The following is an 18,393-nucleotide window of genomic DNA, read 5'->3' on the forward strand; positions in this document are numbered from 1 at the left end:
CTGGCTTGGAGAATTTTGAGCATTACTTTGCTAGTGTGTGAGATGAGTGCAATTGTGCGGTAGTGTGAGCATTCTTTGGCATTGCCTTTCTTTGGGATTGGAATGAAAACTGACCTTTTCTGATCCTGTGGGCACTGCTGAGTTTTCCAAATTTGCTGGCTTGTTTGAGTACAGCACTTTCACAGCATCGTCTTTTAGGATTTGAAATAGCTCAACTGGCATTCCATCACCTCCACTAACTTTGTTTGTAGTGATGCTTCCTAAGGCCCACTTGACTTCACATTCCAGGATGTCTGGCTCTAGGTGAGTGATCACACCATTGTGATTATCCAGGTCGTGAAGATCTTTTTTGTACAGTTCTTCCGTGTATTCTTGCCACCTCTTCTTAATATCTTCTGCTTCTGTTAGGTCCAGATCATTTCTGTCCTTTATCGAGCCCATCTTTGCATGAAATGTTCCCTTGGTATCTCTAGTTTTCTTGAAGAGATCTCTAGTCTTACCCATTCTGTTGTTTTCCTCTGTTTCTTTGCACCGATCACTGAGGAATGCTTTCTTATCTCTCCTTGAGATTCTTTGGAACTCTGCATTCAGATGGGTATATCTTTCCTTTTCTCCTTTGCCTTTAGCTTCCGTTCTCTTCTCAGCTATTTGTAAGGCGTCTTCAGAAAACCATTTTGCCTTTTTGCGTGTCTTTTTCTTGGGGATGGTCTTGATCCCTGCCTCCTGTACAATGTCATGAACCTCTGTCCATAGTCCTTCAGGCACTCTTGTCTATCAGGTCTAATCCCTTGAACCTGTTTGTCACTTCCACTGTATAATTATGTGGGATTTGATTTAGGTCATACCAGGATGGTCTAGTGATTTTCGCTACTTTCTTCAAGTCTGAATTTGGTGATAAGGAGTTCGTGATCTGAGCCACAGCTCCTGGTCTTGCTTTTGCTTCTGCAGGGTGACAATATACAGCCTTGGAAGAGGGTTGTTGGAAGAGGGTGTTTGCTATGACCAGTGCATTCTCTTGGCAAAACTCTATGAGCCTTTGCCCTGCTTCATTCTGTACTCCAAGGCCAAACTTACTCCACGTATCTGTTGACTTCCTACTTTTACATCCCAGTCCCCTATAATGAAAAGGACATCTTTTCTGGATGTTAGTTCTAGAAGGTCTTGTAGGCCTTCATAGAACCGTTCAGCTTCTCCAGCATTACTGGTTGGGGCATAGACTTGGATTACCGTGATAAAGAATGGTTTGCCTTGGAAATGAACAGAGATAGATCATTCTGTCGTTTTTGAGATTGCACCCAAGTACTGCATTTCAGACTCTTTTGTTGACCATGATGGCTACTCCATTTCTTCTGAGGGATTCTTGCCCACAGAAGTAGATATAATGGTCATCTGAGTTAAATTCACCCATTCCAGTCCATTTTAGTTCACTAATTCCTCAAATGTTGATGCTCACTTTTGCCGTCTCCTGTTTGACCGCTTCCAGTTTGCCTTGATTCATGGACCTAACATTCCAGGTTCCTATGCAATATTGCTCTTTACAGCTTTTTGCTCTACTGAGAGCTCTGTCTACAAGATCCCGATGCTGCGAAAGATTGAGGGCAAGCCAGGAGGCGAAGTTGGTAACAGAGGATGAGATGGTTAGATAGCATCGCGAACTCAATGGGAATGAGTCTGAGCAAACTCTGGGAGACAGTAGAGGACAGGGAAGCCTGGCGCACTGCAGTCAAGGGGCCACAAAGGGTCAGACACCACTCAGCGACTGAACAGCAGCTAGTAATGGCAAGGATACAGCTGGCGCATAAAACGTGGGAGAATCACCATGTACCTGCTGCCAGGCAGACCTGAGAAAAGGAAGCGATGGCAAAATTTAAGGTGACGGAAATCATGACAAGTGGACCTCTCAGATTTGGTTTCCAGTTCCCTACTCTTGTGAAAAAAAAGCTAAATGTGAGAAAATAAGCTTCTACTAATGATTGGATTACATACTGATATTGACACAGACAACATCCCGCAAGTAAAATAGTCTAACTGGTCCTCCAGATAATAGACCCGAGATACTTAAAACCAGTAACTCACTTGGGAAGTAATCATTCATTTTAACAGCTGTTGACTTGGTGTCCTTTCTCTGCCAGGCTGAGCATCAGTGCTGGCAAACCCCGGTCGCCAGGAGAGGCCTATGTGAGCGGGAGGGGAGCGTGGAGGGGGGCCCTTGGGCCCTGCAGCGCAGTCACTGTGACCTCAGGGGTGGGCTGGGAGCAGGGGAGCACAGCCAGACTGAGCGGGCTGGGCTGCAGCGCAGAAAGCTCACTGAGATGCTTTGTGAGGAGGGCGAGACCAGGAAGGAATGAATGTTCAGAGGAGGGCTGCAAACGTGTGTGCACCCGAGTGCACACGCAGCAGGTGGTGTGCTCATGGGAGACACGCAGAGAGGAGAGCGCGCGAGGCGGGCCGGGGCTCTGGGAGCAGCCGTCTCCAGAGGGCTGAGCCGCTGGGAGTCTGCCTGTGGGCGGCGAGCCGGGCCGGGGCCCAGGTGAGAAGGGTGTGTCTGCCTTTTAGCAAGGATAGGCAGAACATCTGGTATGTGCTGGCAACAGCAGGATGGAGACAGCATCCTTGTCTCGAAGGCATTTTGTTGCACTGGGGAGTGGAGAGGGCAGACACACCGGGCAGACCAGGAAAACACGTGGTGTGTCGGGAAAAGGAAGCAGGACCGCAGGAGGCGGGTGTGGAGGTGGGGCGGTGAGGAGAGCAGACCCGTGATGGACTCTGTGGGCTGGCTGCATGGCTGTCAGAGACACTGCTGTTTCAGAACCGGGGGAGATGCGGCCTTGGGGGAGACCTCTTCTCCCCTCACTCCCCTTGGCAGCCACCCCGGGCTTGCCCAGCCCTGACCGCCCCTTCGGAGCCCGCCTCGCAGGCTTCCGTCACCACCTACTTCCATGGCAGCGGAACGAGTGTACTTCTTGCCTGGACTCCCCAGTAGGGGAGCTGTGTTTCAGACCAGGGCAGCGTTGGCACTGTTAGGCCCTGTTGAATAAAGGAATGAAAAATTCCACAAGCCGCTTCTTCAAAAGTCTTGCAGTTGGATTGTCCTGTGGTCACTTTTAAGCTTCCATACCTCACTCTGTGTACCTGATCTCGTAAATGGCCCTTTTCAAAGCATGTAAGCTATGTCTTTGTATCAACAGAATATGTGATATTCTGATATTAGAGAACAGAGTTGTTCTCTAATTTAAGTAATGTGTCTCCACATTTTTTTTTTACAGGACCAATGCCAAAGGCGCTCCCCTAAATATAAATAAGGTCTCGAACAGCTTGATTAACTTCGGAAGGAAGCTGATTTCTCCCGCGGCGGCCCCAGGCGGTGCAGGAGGCCCCGTGGCAGTGGGCAGTGGCGGCACCCCCTCCCCGGCGGTGGCTCCCACCAGGACCTTGGCGGAGGCCCCCAGGCACGCCCTGCAGCAGCAGCAGAGGCTGATGAAATCGGAAAGTATGCCCGTGCAGCTAAACAAAGGTAAGGGAGGATGCTAGAACCTGGGCCTTCCTCACCTGACTTCGAGGAACCACCATCCTAGAACAAGGGACTAATGCAAAACCCAACTGTAAAACATGTTAGATTGTTTTTAAGTGGGAATTTCAGATACTGTACTGTTCTTAAGAACTTTTTACGAGCTAATTTGTTAAAGTACTTTCTTAACATTGCTGCCTCCGTGTGCTTGCATTTGAGTCGTGGTCACGCCCACCGAGCGTGGTGTGAATAGCAGAGAGCTTGTCACAGCAGAGAGCTTGAGGCTGTAGACCGAGGTCTCTGCCGACTTTGTGCAGTGATGCCTCTGGCTAGGAGAGCGTTGGCAAGGGGCGGCCTGGGACCCTGGGCTCTGCCGGTCCCAGCTTTCACCCCTGCGGTTGGTTCGGAGGAGGCAGGTCACCAGGCTTGCGTCCCATCGAGGAGCACAAAGCAGAGCCCCGAATGGGGACGGGGCAGGCAGGATGCCTCGCGCAGCCAGGGCCTGTGTCCGCGTCAGGGCACCGGGAGAGGCGGAGAGCGTGAGACCGGCTCTCGGTGTGCGCGGCCCCGGGGCTGTGCCGGCGCCCTCCCCTTCAGGGGCTTCCCAGCACTTCGCCTCACTCATTGTGTTCATAAGAGAGCCTTTCGGGTTCCTACCCAGAACTTTTTCTCATATTTTCCACTTACCTCCAAAGATGTGTGAATCAAGCCAGTTAGAAACAGCTACATTTATTCTTAGCTGTGGGCTCTGCTGTCTGTATTCCAGAAGCACGAGATACTACCATGATGGCAGAAAACCTACAGAAATCAATCCTGAGGCCTCACAAAGCCTGGAGTCTGTGGCTGTTTAGTGTCGGGGCAGATACCCTCTTGACCCCTGCCTCATCCACGTCGTAAAGGAATCATAGCCTGGATCATAGCCAAGTTCAGTACCCAACACTCAGTGTTGACAAGAACAAGAATCTATTGAATTGTTAAATATTAACCCATGTTCCATATACTCTGTTTAAGACGATTGCATCCAACGTTACCAAAATTTTAATTACTGGTATTTAAACTGGTAAACTTAAGTTAAATGGACTCTATATGCCAATAACAGAAAACAAACTCTGTGTGTTCAACAATCATCAGTGTGCTTCTATTAGTTACATTTATCTTTCATTGCCTATATGAAGTATTAGACTTTATATAATGGCTGTTTAAATTTCTATTAGAATATTCCATTTACCTTAAATAGGAACATCTTTTAATATTATTACACTCTTCTCTTTTTAATGCAGAGCTATCACACGTGATTTAAAGAGAAGGAGACTGCAAATCCATAAATGTATTTTAATGCCAGGAGACATGCCCACTTCCAGGATGGAAATGAATGTTATTTTATATATTTCTTAATTGTACTGTTTTATTGTTCTAAACAAATATGATTTCAATATTGCTTTGATAACAAGCCATAGTTAGTAGTAATTCTAACTGATGGCAGGCAAATGAGTCAGAGAATCTCTTAATGCCGTAGCTTAAATTTTCTGAGGAACCAAGCCAAATGACGATAGAAATATAAAGTTGTGTCTCTAAGGAAATGTCAAGTATTAATATCACAGTGAGTGAGAAAGGAAGTACATGAGGACTGAACAATTGATGAAAACTAAGTCCCGAGTTAGAAGGAAGCAACAGAGCACTTAAGCAGAGCATTTGGAACAGGAGCGTCGCTGGGGCATTCCGTGACCGGTCCCTGTGCGAAACAGAAGCGATCTTGTTTGGCAGCTCTTCGTTTCATTTCTGGTTTATTCTTCTCACGCCAACCTACAGAAAGCTTCTCTACCTTCATATTAAAGATGCTCGGTCTGTCGGGGCCCCTCCCTGAACAAAGGTTTTAATAAAATAGGCCAAAAGGTGAAGAGAGCAGTTTGTACCGATAGAAATGGGGTAGGTTGATCCTTCACTTGCTCTCCAGTGAACCACAGGCAGAATCCAGAAACTTTCTGACCCTTTTCCCCAACCGGAAATAAAGGGTTTGACCTGACCCCTGGGGAGCATGCCAGCTCTGCACACCTATGGTTCCTTAGATGAAAGGTGTGTTTGTTAACTCTCCTCCAGCGGCGGTTCTTTCTGTGGGCGTTTCCCGCCAGTGTCCTGCCGCGCCCCGATGCTGACCTGAACCTGCTGTGTCCCCTGGCCCGGAAGGGTTGAGCACAGTGCTGACTCCTTCCCAAGACCCACGCTGGGACAGGGCTTCTGACCGTCTCGGAACAGCCCTGTGCTTCATGCCTTTTTAAAGTGCACTCTGTAGGAAAACTTGAACCTTGTTTCGAAAAGCGGTTGTTTATGCAGCTGAAAACCCTTATGGATAACCCTTATGGGTTAGTTAACTCTCAATTATCTCTGCTCATATAGAGGAAGAGTTCTATGAGAAAGCCAGCATTCAAATATCTGTTATTTGAAGTGCATTCTGCCGTGGGGATCTGTGCTGGGGGTGGGGTCCTGAAGGAAGGAGGGAGTGCAGATGGTCCTCCACCATTTTCCAGGTGACGTCAGTATTCAGCTTAGCTTCAGTCTCTAAATATACGTTAATAGGTGATCGATCCAGAAGCTGCCGAGTAAAACGAGTAGCAAGCGTAAACTTGAGTGTACAGAATGTGAGGCACACTGCTTATCAGTGAATAGAGACTTAACTGGATTAGGAAAACTCAGGACCTGGGAAGTTCCACTAAAAGTTGTTTATCAGTTATTTGGAGTATGTACCTATTTACAGGTTTTATTTCAGCTATGGGAGAATATAAATGCACGTACTGTTAATTGATAGGAATGGTCTAATTACAACCCAGTAGTTTCCAGATGAGCTGTCTGTGCTGTAAATCATCATTGTAGCCAGTGGTCAAGGCACTGAAAGTTGTTATATAATTCAAATTTTGATTTTTTTTTTTTTTTTTTTGCTAATGTATAGGAGCTACAGGGAAAGCAGATACGTTAATTATGTTTTATCATACATAGAAAATGTGGTGCCTTTTAAGAAGGCTTGTTTTTCAGCTTGTTAATCTCAAAATAGCACAAGGCTTCAGATGCTGACCTGTCCAGGAGAGGATTCGGTTGACAGTGGCTGTACTTCATGGTGAGCTTTGTCATCCAGGAAGGAAATCAGAGACCCCCACAAATCTTGCTTCTCAGTGGCCCTGTACCCCAGGTGCTTCCCGGCACCTCCTTTTCCTTGCTCTCCCGTGTCCTGAAAATGCACTCCCTGACCCCCTTTTCCTTGTATGTTTTTTTAGTTTGAGCACTTCTTTATTTTAAGCATTTACTACAGGTCCAATTTGTAAATGAAATCTTGCCTATAGTAAGTATATCAAGTTTAAAGGGTATGCAGTTCACAGATTTATTTTTACATGTTGACATTTATAAGTGCATGTGGTAACTTATGAAATCTTTTCAGTACTTAATATGAAATCAGAACTTGTCTAGGTCTTTATCTTATCACTGAAGAAATTGGTTTCAAGTTTCGTTAAAAATAAATTTTGTCTGTTACAGGAGGAAATCAATTTCAAAGGAACATCTCTACTTCTTAATTAAATACATAGATACTTTTGGATAAAGAATTTTTTAAATAAGAAAATATAAAATCATGCTGTTATTTGTAGGACAGTGAAATCTGCTCAGCAGTATCCATTGATGGCTAGTTTCCTGTACTTTAGACCTGTAGAAACTTTTTTTTTCTCAAGAAAAACAGGCACAAACTTTTAAGGAAACACCTTAAAAATTAGTTCCTTCAAGAAATACTTTATATTAATTATTCTAAGATTGTGTTATAGTTTGATTCACTGTACTTTTAGTAATTAGGTTGATAGGTAAAAGTATTATAGCATTAACTATGAAAGAAAAGCTAATTTTTTTCCTCTTTATGAAATCTAATTATTTTTTCTTATGAAATCCAGGCGATGTAGTTACAGGAAGCGATGCTCAGGTTTCTGTTCCTGTCCAGACCCTAACTGGCCTCCCAGGTACAGTTACCATGGCAACGCAGGATCTCTTTGCCTGCAGTCTCATTGCCTCCTCCCAAACTCCGTTTTCCTTTTTGCCACCCACCATTCACGCCGTTTGCCAGCTCGCTCCATTGTTCAACCACTGAGTGGCACTGTTGTTTAGGACAAAAGTCCCCTCTCCCGTCATACCTTGCTAGCACCAAAGCTGACTGCAGTCTGGTTTTTAATATTTCTTTAACTGAGTTTGTACCGGTCTCTTTCCTTGCAATATGCGGGACTCTAGACTCTGTGGTTCTTTTAACACCACATTGTAACTGACAGTTCATGCTGAGGTGTTTTCCTGTTGCCGAGGTGCTCTGTGATAGGATTTGACAGATTAGCGCTGAGATTAAACACCTCAGATACTGTGTATCTGCTTATTATTGTATGTATTAGCCAGAAGTACTTATTATATTTTACAGAGAAGAATTACAACTTGATTTCAAAATTTGTTTCTAAGTACAGGCTTTGTATTATGAGTCATTTTAACAGAATTAGAATTCAGCGTGACAAATCTCTATGTACAGTAATTGGCAATGATTTAAAATAAAAAGACAGTATTTAAATATCATAACCATGTGTCCAAAATCTAGAAAAAGTTTATTTAAGAAATATAAAACAATAGTAATCCATATTCAGCACCTCCTATGGAATTTAGAACCATATATATTTAAAGTTGCTGCATTTATCTTTTATTACAAAATCTTTTAAAATATTCTGTAGAGAGAAAGTCTGTATTAAATGGAAGGCTAGACTAACTTTAAGAATCCTCCCTTCAAATTCAGACTAAAAAGAGGACAGTATTAATAGAAATTCATAAATGTCTTCCTTAGTTTAAAATATACGCACAGTAGTCATGCTGCTAGCATTAAACTGCTGTTCTAATAATGACATGTCTCTGTAATATCTGTGCTTTTTAATAGCGTAACAGAAAATAATATGTCATGGTTAGGACATGAGTGGTGTGTTGACTTAACGTGTTAAACATACCGTGGGACAGAGGGGTGTGATCTTGCTTCTGTATATAGTTCTGCGTTTCCCTGGTAGGGTTTCTGGCTGTGTTCTGGTAATTGACCCGCTGACCTTTAGGCTTTTGGAGCTCTCAGAGTCTGTGAAAGCTGCCGTTTACTCTGTTCAGTGACCTAAGTAATAACGGGCTGCTGTGGCGTAGCCGGTACAGGAGGCAGATCAGCGACTCCTCTTTCCCCTTGTCAGTTATTGCACCTACGTGAATGTTGAGATTTTCTGACCTGGTGAGAAGTCACAGGATTTAAATTTGTTTCCTTAAAAGTTTTTTTTTTTTTTTTTTTTGGCTGTACCACACAACTTGTGGGATCTTAGTTTCTTGATCAGGGATTGAACCTGGGCCCATGGCAGTGAAAAGCGTGAAGTCCTAACCACTGGACTGCCAGGGAGTTTGCCCCAGGCAGCTGTTTAAAAGGCGTTCTGTTGTGGCAGGGTTAGTTTGCTGCAGAGTGTATCTCTGGCTGTGAAAGCCTGATGGGTTTATACCTGTGTGGAAAGAGAAAGCTAAAGGCTGCTTCCTGTTCTGACTTCTGCTTCTACGCTCCTGCTCAATCCATGTTTTCCAGTAGACACGTGAACAGCGTCCCTTTTTAAACAGACTCTTAAAGAAGGCGATGGCAGCGTTTTGTTCAGATGACTTGCATTAGAGAGGTAGAATCGTCTCCCTCCCTCACCCAGCGGGCACGTGCTGGAAGCCTGCAGTGTGCCCTTAGAGAGGTAGAATCGTCTCCCTCCCTCACCCAGCGGGCACGTGCCGGAAGCCTGCAGTGTGCCCTTAGAGAGGTGGGATCGCCTCCCTCACCCAGCGGGCACATTGTGGATGCCTGCAGTGTGCATTAGAGAGGTGGGATCGTCTCCCTCCCTCACTGAGCACGTGCTGGAAGCCTGCAGTGCACGCTTAGAGAGGTGGGATCGCCTCCCTCCCTCACCCAGCAGGCACGTGCTGGATGCCTGCATTGTGCCCTTAGAGAGGTGGCATCACCTCCCTCCCTCACTCACTCCCTGAGCACTGCTGCCTACAGTGCGCCAGGCTCTGTCTTCACCGGTCCCTTGGCCTCCCTCCCGCTTCGCCAAGCTGCATGGGCATCACCGGTACTTCAGATGACTCGGGCAAGTCCACCTGGTCAAGAGCCAGCTCTTTTTCTGAGCCCCTGTTCCCAACTGCCCTGTCTGCCCTGCCCAGCAGGACTGTATCAGTCTCACAGGGAAGGGTCCAGCAGCTTAATGAGACAGGAGGCCAGATGAACAGCTTTCCCCTGCAGTGGACAGTGGGGTGAGCCCTGCCCCGGTTTGGAGAGGTCACTGTGGGTTTGCCTCAACCCAGCACACTTCCTACAGAGTGTCAGAGAGCAAGGGGAGGTAGAAGGGACCCAAAATAGTTAGTGGTGGCAACAGAAAGCTTTCTAGCAATCTCTGCTGGAGAGATTCTTGAGGCTCAGTAATCCCAGACGTTGGAGAAGCTCATCAGAGGTTCCAGACCCACAAGAATAGACACACTTTTCAGGGAGACAAAATATCATGTAGACTTTCCTGGGTGTCTTTTTTCAGAGTGGTGGAGCAGATTTCAAGAAATGAAGCAAATATCAATATTTGCAATAATTCTTTAATTGTAGGTAGTCTTTTCTTATCATGAGGTCTTATATCTGTATCTTTGCCTTTTAACACACAATAATTATATGGGTTTTAATTTTTTGAAGAAAATTACAAGTGATATCTCACAATCCAGGCCATTAAATAATTTTTGGAAAATTGTTGGAAAGATCCGTTTTCTCAGTGTAGGTTGTAATCATAAAAGACATGCCACAGGAGAGTTTATTCTTTTGTCAATTTAACTCAAAGAGTTTTCTTCAAAATTATCTTTAGAAATAGCACATATGCCCCCAGGAACTTTTTTTGAGAGATACTTAGGAATTATTAATTCATAAACTTAAAATTCAGAAAACTAAGATCATGGCATTCAGTCCTATCACTTCATGGGAAATAGATGGGGAAACAGTGGAAACAGTGACAGACTTTATTGTTTGGGCTCCAAAATCACTGCAGACCGTGACTGCAGTCATGAAATTATAAAAGACGCTTACTCCCTGAAAGGAAAGTTATGACCAACCTAGATAGCATATTGAAAAGCAGAGACATTACTTTGCCGACTAAGGTCCGTCTAGTCAAGGCTATGGTTTTTCCTGTGGTCATGTATGAATGTGAGAGTTGGACTGTGAAGAAGGCTGAGTGCCAAAGAATTGATGCTTTTGAACTGTGGTGTTGGAGAAGACTCTTGAGAGTCCCTTGGACTTCAAGGAGATCCAACCAGTCCATTCTGAAGGAGATCTGCCCTGGGATTTCTTTGGAGGGAATGATGCTAAAGCTGAAACTCCAGTACTTTGGCCACCTCATGCGAAGAGTTGACTCACTGGAAAAGACTTTGATGCTGGGAGGGATTGGGGGCAGGAGGAGAAGGGGACGACCAAGGATGAGATGGCTGGATGGCATCATGGACTCGATGGACGTGAGTCTGAGTGAACTCCGGGAGTTGGTGATGGACAGGGAGGCCTGGTGTGCTGCGATTCATGGGGTCGCAAAGAGTTGGACACGACTGAGCGACTGAACTGAACTGAACTGAAACTTAAAATATAGGGACACAGACATACACAGACATTACTTCCTAAGGGAAATTATAATTTCTAACAACTGCAGTATATAAATATTATCATATAATGGACCCTTAGGAAAGAAATTTATATTTCTTAAGTTAGTGGCACACACAGGCATTTTTAAAATTTGTGTCTGTGTCTATTCATGTCTCAGATATGAGTGAATATGCATAAATGTATATGCATAGATGTCACTATGCATATGATCAGGTTTTGCCCTTTTCCGTTGTGGCTTATCACAGCATGTTAAATATAGCTCCCTGTGCTGTACAGTGGCACCTTGCTTATCCACCCTATAGATAATAGTTTGCCCCTGCTCGTCTCCAGCTCACAATGCATCCCTCCGCTGCACCCCGCGCTGCAGCCACAGGCTTGCTCTCTGCATCCGTGTTGCAGATGCTTCATCTGTCTCATGTCTGAGATGCCACGTGTAAGCAATGCCATAGGATGTTTGTCTTTTTAGTTCTGACTTAGTTTGCTTGGACTTCCCTGGTGGCTCAGACAGTAAAAGCGTCTGCCTACAGTGCAGGAGACCTGGGTTCACTCCCTGGGTTGGGAAGGTCCCCTGGAGAAGGAAATGGCAGCCCACTCCAGTCTTGTTGCCTGTAGAATCCCATGGACAGAGGAGCCTGGCAGGCTGCAGTCCACGGGGTCGCGAACAGTCGGACACGCCTGAGCGCCTTCACTTCACTCAGTTTGCTTCGTTTGGTCATCTGTAGGCCCATCCATGTTGCTGCACGGCATCATTTCATTCCTTTTATGGCAGATGTCACCATCTTAGTTTTTTGAATGCTGAGTTTTAAACCAGCTTTTTCATTCTTCTCTTGCACCTACATCAAAATGCTCTTCAGTTCCTCTTTGCTTTCCGCCATAAGGGTGGTGTCATCTGCATATCTGAGGTTATTGATATTTCTCCCAACAATCTTGATTCCAGCTTATGTTTCATCCAGCCCAGCGTTTCTCATGATGTACTCTGCATAGAAGTTAAATAAGCAGGGTGACAATATACAGCCTTGGCGTACTCCTTTCCCAATTTGAAAACCAATTTGTGGTTCCATGTCCAGTTTTAACTGTTGCTTCCTGACATGCATACAGATATCTCAGGACGCAGGTCAGGTGGTCTGGTATTCCTATCTCTTTCAGAATTTTCCACAGTTTGATCTGATCTACACAGTCAAATGCTTTGGTGTGGTCAATAAAGCAGAAGTAGATGTTTTTCTGGAACTCTCTTGCTTTTTTTATGCTCCGACAGATGTTGGCAATTTGAACTCTGGTTTCCTCTGGCGTTTCCAAATCCAGCTTGAACATCCGGAAGTTCACGGTTCACATACTGTTGAAGCCTGGCTTGGAGAATTTTGAGCATTACTTGGTTAGCATGTGAGATGAGTACAATCGTGCGGTAGTTTGAGCATTCTCTGGCATTGCCTTTCTTTGGGATTGGAATGAACACTGACCTTTTCCAGTCCTGTGGCCACTGCTGAGTTTTCCAAATTTGCTGGCATATTGAAGGCAGCACTTTCACAGCATCGTCTTTTAGGATTTAAAACAGCTCCACTGGGATTCCATCACCTCCACTAGCTTTGTTCGTAGTGATGCTTCCTAAGGCCCCCTTGACTTCGCATTCCAGGATGTCTGGCTCTAGGTGAGTGACCGCACCGTCGTGGCTATCTGGGTCATTCCACTGTATGTATGTATCACATCCGCCTTATCCATTCATCCGTGGATGGACATTTTAGGTTGTTGCCATGTCTTGGCTATTGTAAATAGTGCTGCTGTGAACATAGGGGTTTGTTTGTTTGTTTGTTTAATAGAAAAAGGTTGAAAAGGATAAAAGTCTCCCTTCCCACTTAACCACTGTTGTTGTAAAACTAAAGCGCATGTAACATTAGACAGTCCCAGTTAACTAAAGGGAAAAAAGAGAAAAAACAGCTCCTTTTTCTCCTCCTACTTCCTTTTGCCAGCCCATTTCACTACAGGTATCCATTGTTAAGTTTCTTATAACTCCTTATAGGACAAAGAAAAAAAATTTTAAACTAAGGGGTAACAGGTACCTCACGTTAATATGCTAACACCTCGTGTCTGGAGATGACTTCACTGTGAAGCTTCAAGATGAAAGCAAAGTCTGTGCAGTGCAGGTGACAAGCAGTAAGTGGCTGGGACAGAGAAGAGGGAGGCCACATCAGCTCGGGCAGGATATAGTGCAGCAGGACAGAGAGCCTGCTCCTGCCCGCAGGGAGGGCTGCAAAGCCTCAAGGCTGTCCTGGAAGATGGCCACGTAGCAGTCCTTGTGCGTGCTGTTGGAAAACGAGAGTCCCGAAGCAGAATAAGCAGTTCCGTTGCCGTCTAAATAATCGCTTTAAGAAGACAGAGGAATACAGACTATGTAAAACAAATTAAGGACACTCATCAGTTAACTAGAACACGCCTCGTTTTGGGGAAGACTTACTCCAAAAGACATTGAGTGAATGAGTTGTTGGATAGAGAACAAGGTCAGAGTTGGCCCTTTGCCATGAGAAGATCTCATTCCACGTTCCATTCATCTGAAGGCGCGTTTTCTACAGCCCTTTCTCAGGGAGCAGGGCGGTGAGCCTGTGCTCAGCATAGGCCCTGGAGTCAGGGCTGAGGTGGAGTCCTGCCTCAGTCACTGCCTTGCTGGATGCCCCATGGAGGCTGCTGGACCTCTCATCTGTAGAGAGAGCAGGGACAGCTGCTTCGGGGTGGCGGCACCCCCACGCCTGTCCACCGCAAGGACTGGAGGGTCCCGCCTCTCATCTGTAGAGAGAGCAGGGACAGCCGCTTCGGGGTGGCGGCACCCCCACGCCTGTCCACCGCAAGGACTGGAGGGTCCCGCCTGCTCGGGGGCGGTTGTGTTTGCGGGTCATTATGTGCCTCAAGTGCCTCTTTGGGCGTCAGAGTCAGCCGTGTGAAGCAAACAACGCAATGCCTCTGTCTTGTCTTAATCACGTGTCCTGACGGTCTGAACCCCCACGTTTGCACTTTCACACGCCAGCCCTGGATGAGGCCGCGCCTGGCGTCTCTGGTCAGGCTAGAACCGGGTTGGTTGCAGGCACTGCAGGCCCTTTGCCCTCTTGCGGCACCGACGTGTGTTTTTCAGGAGCAGACCAGAGCCCTCTTGCTGTCTGTCGCTCAGGCCTGTGAGGTCATACTCTGTCACCAGAAGGGGACCAGTTGCATCCTGTGTGCTCCAGGGCCACCGTGTGACGTCCAGGCGACCCCCTTTCTGTGACCGTTGTGCTGGGCTTCCTGGAGGCCTTGCCCTTCCCGATCCTCTGAGCCAGGGTTCCCACCAGCAACCCCTAGAATTCCCAGCCTCCTGAATGTGTTGCCTTGGGGTGTCCTGTGTCCAAATCCCCAGCTGGTCTCAGGTTCACGGGGTTCTGCCCGGCCATTCAGGAATACTGCTCATCCCGTGTCCTTGTTTCCTGTTGAGTTTAGTGAGAGAAAGGTCACGAGAATATCACGCATGGGGCATCGTAGGAGCTTCACGTGCGTCCCCTCCCTCCTCTCCTCTCCCCAGCCAGCCTGCAGTCCGGGTCCCCACTGATGCCGGAGCAGCTCCTTCAGTGAACTCGGCTCTTGACAGATAAGCTACATCAACATGTAGCCCCTGGGACCCAGAACGTTTATTGAACGTTTCAGAGCGGCCTGCGCTCGGAGCCCGTTAGCCCAGGTCTGTGGGCGTCCCCTGAGCAGGTGGCCGTGGGACCGTCCAGGAGAGTGCCCCAGGTCTGTGGGCGCCCCGAGCAGGGCGGCCGTGGGCCTGTCCAGGAGAGCGCCCAGGTCTGAGGCTGGAGGGTGGCCGAGGCCTGTCCAGGAGAGCGCCCAGGTCTGAGGCTGGAGGGTGGCCCACGCCCACCTGTGCTGGGTCGGGGGTGCCCAGTGCACTGTGAATGGCCTGCGTGTGCTGAGTCCATCGCAGATGTTGGGACCATGCTAAGCCCTTCCCACGTGTCCACCGTGGGCACCCAGCACATGTGAAGGGCTCGCCTCCCCAGGGAGGAGACTGTGGCCTATGGAGGGTCAGGGACTTGAGGGCCCCACGGCTAGACAGCAGCTGAGTCAGACTGGACCCCAGCTGTGTCCAGCTCAGCAGGTGTGGATCTGAGGGATTCTGCTTGGCGAGCCGCTCGTGCGTCGCCCACAACCGCCCCAGCTTTAGCTGAAGCCCTGAGATCTCTCGGGGGCCCAGCGCAGGAGGCGCCTCGTCCAGCCCAGCTCCGGTCATCCTGAGACCACGTCCCTGCCTCCAGCCTGCAGTCCCGCAGGGCTGCTGACCAGAGCGGCCAGGCCCCTGCCTGAGGACACGCTCTGCTGGGCCCAGCGGGCCTGTCCTCACCCCGCCGTCCCTCCCTCCCTGCCCCAGAGCCGGGTGACCGGGAGGACAGAGCCCACACTGAGGATGCCAGCAGCTTCTGAAAGGAACGTGTGTGCCCTCGTCCCCCCGGCCTGCGCCCCTCCTCCCCAGCACAGCCAGTGAGATCGCCGTCAAGGGAGAGACCGCCCTGCCCTGCGCTGCTCATGCCGGTGGCGGTGCTCCTTTCAGTGCCACGCGGATGGCAGGGAGCCCCGAGGGGTCGACCAGGCTTTGTCTCATCGAGGTGTGCCCAGTAGTCTGCCTCCGAAATACTCTTTCCTGCAGAAAACTGACCTTCCCTGAACCACCACCCACCCTCTTCAGATGTAGCTCCCATCTGATGGCCTGAGACCAGGTCGGGTGGTCCCTCTGAGCTTTCGTTGGCTGGGGTTGGAGGTTAGTCGGTGTGTGTGCAAGGCCTCGTCTCTCCTGAGCTGGTGTTTCAGAAGCTCCTTACGAGCTCCTGTGGGGCCGTCCTCGGGGCCGGCAGACTTTCTAGACACATTTCCTACCGTCAGCCCGCATAGGGCTTGTTCCCCGACGTTTGAAGGAAAGACTGTGCGTGCCTGCTGTGGCTTGAGGATATTTAGTATATTCAAGAGTGACTTACCGTGTAATTATGAAAAGCCATTCTGGGTCAGGACTTCAGACCTTCGTAGGATGCTTCTCGGGGAGTGCCCTAAGGAGCACCCTGAATCCATGAGGAGTCAAAGCAGCAGCCTTGAGCTGCGGGAGGGCGTGAACTCCGTGCTGTTGCTGCTGGGACCCCTGAGGCCAGGACAGCGCTCAGAGGCCGTCGTGAGAGGGGACCAGCCCGGGCCTCTGTTGGCCCAAACCAGCCCCGGGTGCAGCTGTTCCCGGGGAAGGGGTAGAGCAGTTCTTTCCAGCTGGGACTGTCTGCAGAGAGGAAGCCACAGGGGCCGTCGGCATCTGAGAGAAAGCGTGCCTCAGTGCCGCTGGAGTCCTGCCCAGCTCTGCATGGTGAACAGTGTGCCTCCAGGCGTGAGCATCAGGCCCCGGCGCCCGCGGACATGGAGTGAGCCTCAGGCCCCGGCACCCACTCATGGCCCGGCGCGCCCGCGCACGTGGAGCAAGCGTCAGGCCCCGGCACGCCCGTGGACAAGCATCGGTCCTGTCAAGACACCGAGCAACTTATGGGCTGCAGGCCTGTTGACCTGGACTCGGCCAGGATCTGTCCCGTGGGGCCTGGCTGCAGAAACGTCTCATCCATCCACCCGACGTTGTCCTGAGCCTGTGTGCTAGCCCTGGAAAGGGCGGAGAGGCTGAAGGCCCTTCCTTCTGTCTCACGTGCTGGTGACTCCAGCTTCTTGAGGTCTAAGTGTTTCCGTTCTCACAGGGCACAGAAATGTTAGCCAGTTTCTGTAACAGAGGAGAAACGTATTTTAGTACACAATTTTTATATGCGATACACACCACATGGTACTGTATTAATACTACCACCAGTTTGGAATTTGTTCATTCTGAGAGAAATTCTGAAAAGAGCTGACTTAATGTTATCTCTGAAACGATAGTTGGCCAGGCAGAATAAAAGCTACAAAAGAAACTCATGGAGAACAGAACTTTCAGGTCTTCTCTGCATTGGATAACTGGATACATATTCTCACACAGTAAATGACTGATAAGCTGATTTGTTAAAGCAGGTATTCAAAAGATTTTGCCTAGATATGTTATCATCTTGTTTTGTTACAATGGTTATTTTATGTAACAGTCTACATGTGGAAAAATTTGGAAGTTTAGACTGTTAGGTGGATTATACCTGTGCTGTCCAGGGTGGTGTCTGTTCGCTACATCGGGCCTTGGAGCACTGCAACGAGCATGCACTGGGTTTTCAAGACTCCGTTTCAAGACTTCGTTTCAAGAAATGAGTGTGAACTATCGCGGTTGTTCTATTTTGATGATGTGTTGGAATGATCATAGTTTGGATGTTTGGTGAAGTAAAATATTTATTTAAATTAATTTTACTTGCTTTAGCGTTTAACCACAGATACGAGAAAATTAAATCGGCACAGGTGGCCCGCGTGCTGTCTGTCGAGCAGCAGCAGTGCAGTCAGACCCCTGCAGGTCTTCCACGCGGAACATCAGCAGAGGTTGACTGTCACCCCGCCATGTACCACCCAACAGGAGAAGCTGTGACGGGCACAGCCCCTGCCCTTCCTGAAATCTGGTCTGTAATATCAGCAGGAGCGCTCTAACTGAATACAAGAGACCTGACCATCCATCTGTGTTTCCAGGAAAAAGCATTTCAAAGTGTGTGTGTATCCTAACAACTGAGTAGACAGGCCTCAGCCTCTCCCCAGATCGAATCACTCCTTAGCGTCACCCTCTCTGATACAGAAGTGCAGTACGTGTTGGTTTAGTCCTTAAGTTTGGACAAACCGTATGATACTGCTAGCTATATATATATAAACACTATTTCCTGGGCATAGAGTCGATTAAACTCTGTAAGCCTCAGTTTTCTCATAATGTCATTAGTATCAAATGATATAGCGTGTAAAGGTCCATACATATGCATGGACTAATCTTTTGTAAACATCACTTTGCTGAGGGGTATTTTAATTTTCTGATTTCTTCTTTGGGTCACCAGACTAACAAAGTATGCATATAGTAAAGGTTCAGGAATGGTAGATGGCTATAGGACAGATAAAATCTAAAATCCGAGTTTTCTTGATTTTATTCTAATTTCAACGTGGAAACAGTTGATTTCTATAATAGGGATCATGTCTTACGATTTTTTCCCTTGATAATGTGTGTGTGTGTGTGCGTGTGTGTGCGTGTGTGTGTGTGTGTGTGCGCGTGTGTGTG

The 18,393-nt window shown here is 47.8% G+C and overlaps 1 protein-coding gene across 4 annotated transcripts in view; it reads left to right on the forward strand.

Moving 5' to 3' along the window:
- The window catches only part of TBC1D5 (TBC1 domain family member 5), a 585,769-nt gene that overhangs the window by 504,724 nt on the left and 62,652 nt on the right, over positions 1-18,393 (forward strand). For 3 of the 4 annotated variants that reach the window (XM_040263505.1, XM_040263514.1, XM_040263525.1), the window contains one exon: positions 3,267-3,514. In XM_040263505.1, coding sequence (XP_040119439.1) covers positions 3,267-3,514 — 248 coding nt within the window. Of the gene's footprint in view, positions 1-3,266; positions 3,515-7,434; positions 7,501-18,393 lie in introns of all 4 variants that reach the window. The other variant, XM_040263533.1, reaches the window with a different exon arrangement.

This window comes from Oryx dammah, unplaced genomic scaffold (assembly GCF_014754425.2).
Source record: "Oryx dammah isolate SB20612 unplaced genomic scaffold, SCBI_Odam_1.1 HiC_scaffold_2, whole genome shotgun sequence".
Taxonomy (NCBI): domain Eukaryota; kingdom Metazoa; phylum Chordata; class Mammalia; order Artiodactyla; family Bovidae; genus Oryx; species Oryx dammah.